Below are 1,593 nucleotides of genomic sequence, written 5' to 3'. Positions count from 1 at the left end.
AGGGGACATTCTCCCACAGAGTGGCTTCCTCCACCCAAGTACTATGTATGGGTTTGTTACACCAGTGATTGTGGGATCTTCAAGTCCTACCTGGTCTCTCATGTCTCCATCTCTTTCTCTACCTCTGTCTTCATAGATGCCTGCTGCCAACCAAAGGCTACAGAAAATGACCAAGTCCCAGGTGAGTTTTTTTGCTCTTTGGGAACAGTAGTGCAGGACTGTAAAAATGATCATGTGAGCTGAAATCATGCAAAGCGATCTTCACAACCAATGAGATTTTTTTCCTATTGGTTACAATTGTTCTGTGACCCTTAAAAATTTTTGTCAAAACATTAAATCCTCTCTTACTGTTGAATATACAAGTACAGGGAAAGGAAAGTAGTAAAACACTGTAATTTAAAACATGGAGAATTAAAATGTTTTACTTCTTTGTTAAAAAAACTTATCAAGAGCAAGTTGACTCAATTGTAACTGAAAAAACTAAAGAACGTTTTAAAAAAAAGCAATTTGGGCAGTGCCTCCTTCTCATTGTATAACTTTTAATACTGAGTGAGCGTCTTTTGTATGCTTTGGCAAATTGAATCAGCTTCCAGTATTTGGTCCTTTGTATCTAGGACAGTCGGTTCTTAACATATAATGGGTGCTCAGTAAATATTGGGTTAATGACTTAGTAAATGTATGGCCTAATGAAGAATGAACACACATGTATAAAATATGTCAAATATGAGTTCCTTGTCACCCTCAAAACAGAACATAAAAGTAGATCAATGGGCATCAAAGCATAGTGCTAGAGAGACAGAATGAGACCAGGCTAGTGTAGTATCACCCAAAATGAAGTGGGGCTAAATTTCAGGAAGCATTATCAAATGATGAACGTGCTTAGAACAAGTTGCCATGCATTTTTTTTTCCTTTAATGCAATACTGATCACTTTAGTTGGACTAGGAATGTGTTGTTACAGAAACCAGTATCATTCAAGGACGTGGCTGTGGATTTCACCCAGGAGGAGTGGCAGTATCTGGACCCTCCCCAGAGGGACCTGTACAGGGATGTGATGCTGGAGAACTACATCAACTTCATCTCAGTGGGTGAGAAACATTGCCCGGTGTTGATTGGCATGTGCCTGGTTGACGGCTTTTCTTTTCTTAGTTGCTCCAAATGGCCAGCCCTTCGGAAGACTTTTACAAGTGTGGCCCTGAGTCTTAGTCGACTAAGATTGACAATCTTCGGGGAAGTATAGCTATAAGTTTGTTTAAAGACCACTCTTTTTTGGGTACAAATTGGCATCTTTATCAGGCAGTCCTGATGAAGTTCAGAGTCCCAAGAACCTGAAGCTTCGGGAGCTAGGTCCAAATCCCATATCATTTCCTATTGACAGGATATCAAACCCCCAAGCCAGCTGTGATCCACAAGTTGGAACGAGGAGAAGAACCATGGACGGTGGAGAGAGAAATCCCAAATTGTAGCTACCCAGGTGAGTTAGGTGAAGACGTGTCTATATGGAAGGAAATGAAATTAATATCACAGTTGGTCAATCTTTGAAAAATATGCTTCAGGACTCTCTCCCTAAAGGAAATAACTGGGGAGGTTGGTG

General features: G+C 40.5%; 1 protein-coding gene across 1 annotated transcript; it reads left to right on the top strand.

Moving 5' to 3' along the window:
* The first annotated feature begins 136 nt into the window (after positions 1-136).
* On the top strand, positions 137-1,577 carry LOC109376859 (zinc finger protein 300-like). Its single transcript, XM_019632997.1, has 3 exons — positions 137-181; positions 961-1,087; positions 1,378-1,577. Exons 1-3 carry the CDS (start codon positions 137-139, stop codon positions 1,539-1,541), a joined length of 336 nt encoding a protein of 111 aa, XP_019488542.1. The 3' UTR covers positions 1,542-1,577.
* The last annotated feature ends 16 nt before the right edge of the window (positions 1,578-1,593 follow it).

Source organism: Hipposideros armiger, unplaced genomic scaffold (assembly GCF_001890085.2).
Source record: "Hipposideros armiger isolate ML-2016 unplaced genomic scaffold, ASM189008v1 scaffold_1225, whole genome shotgun sequence".
Classification (NCBI taxonomy): domain Eukaryota; kingdom Metazoa; phylum Chordata; class Mammalia; order Chiroptera; family Hipposideridae; genus Hipposideros; species Hipposideros armiger.
Note: the sequence above shows the minus strand (reverse complement) of the source record. Positions and strands in the feature narration are given on the sequence as shown.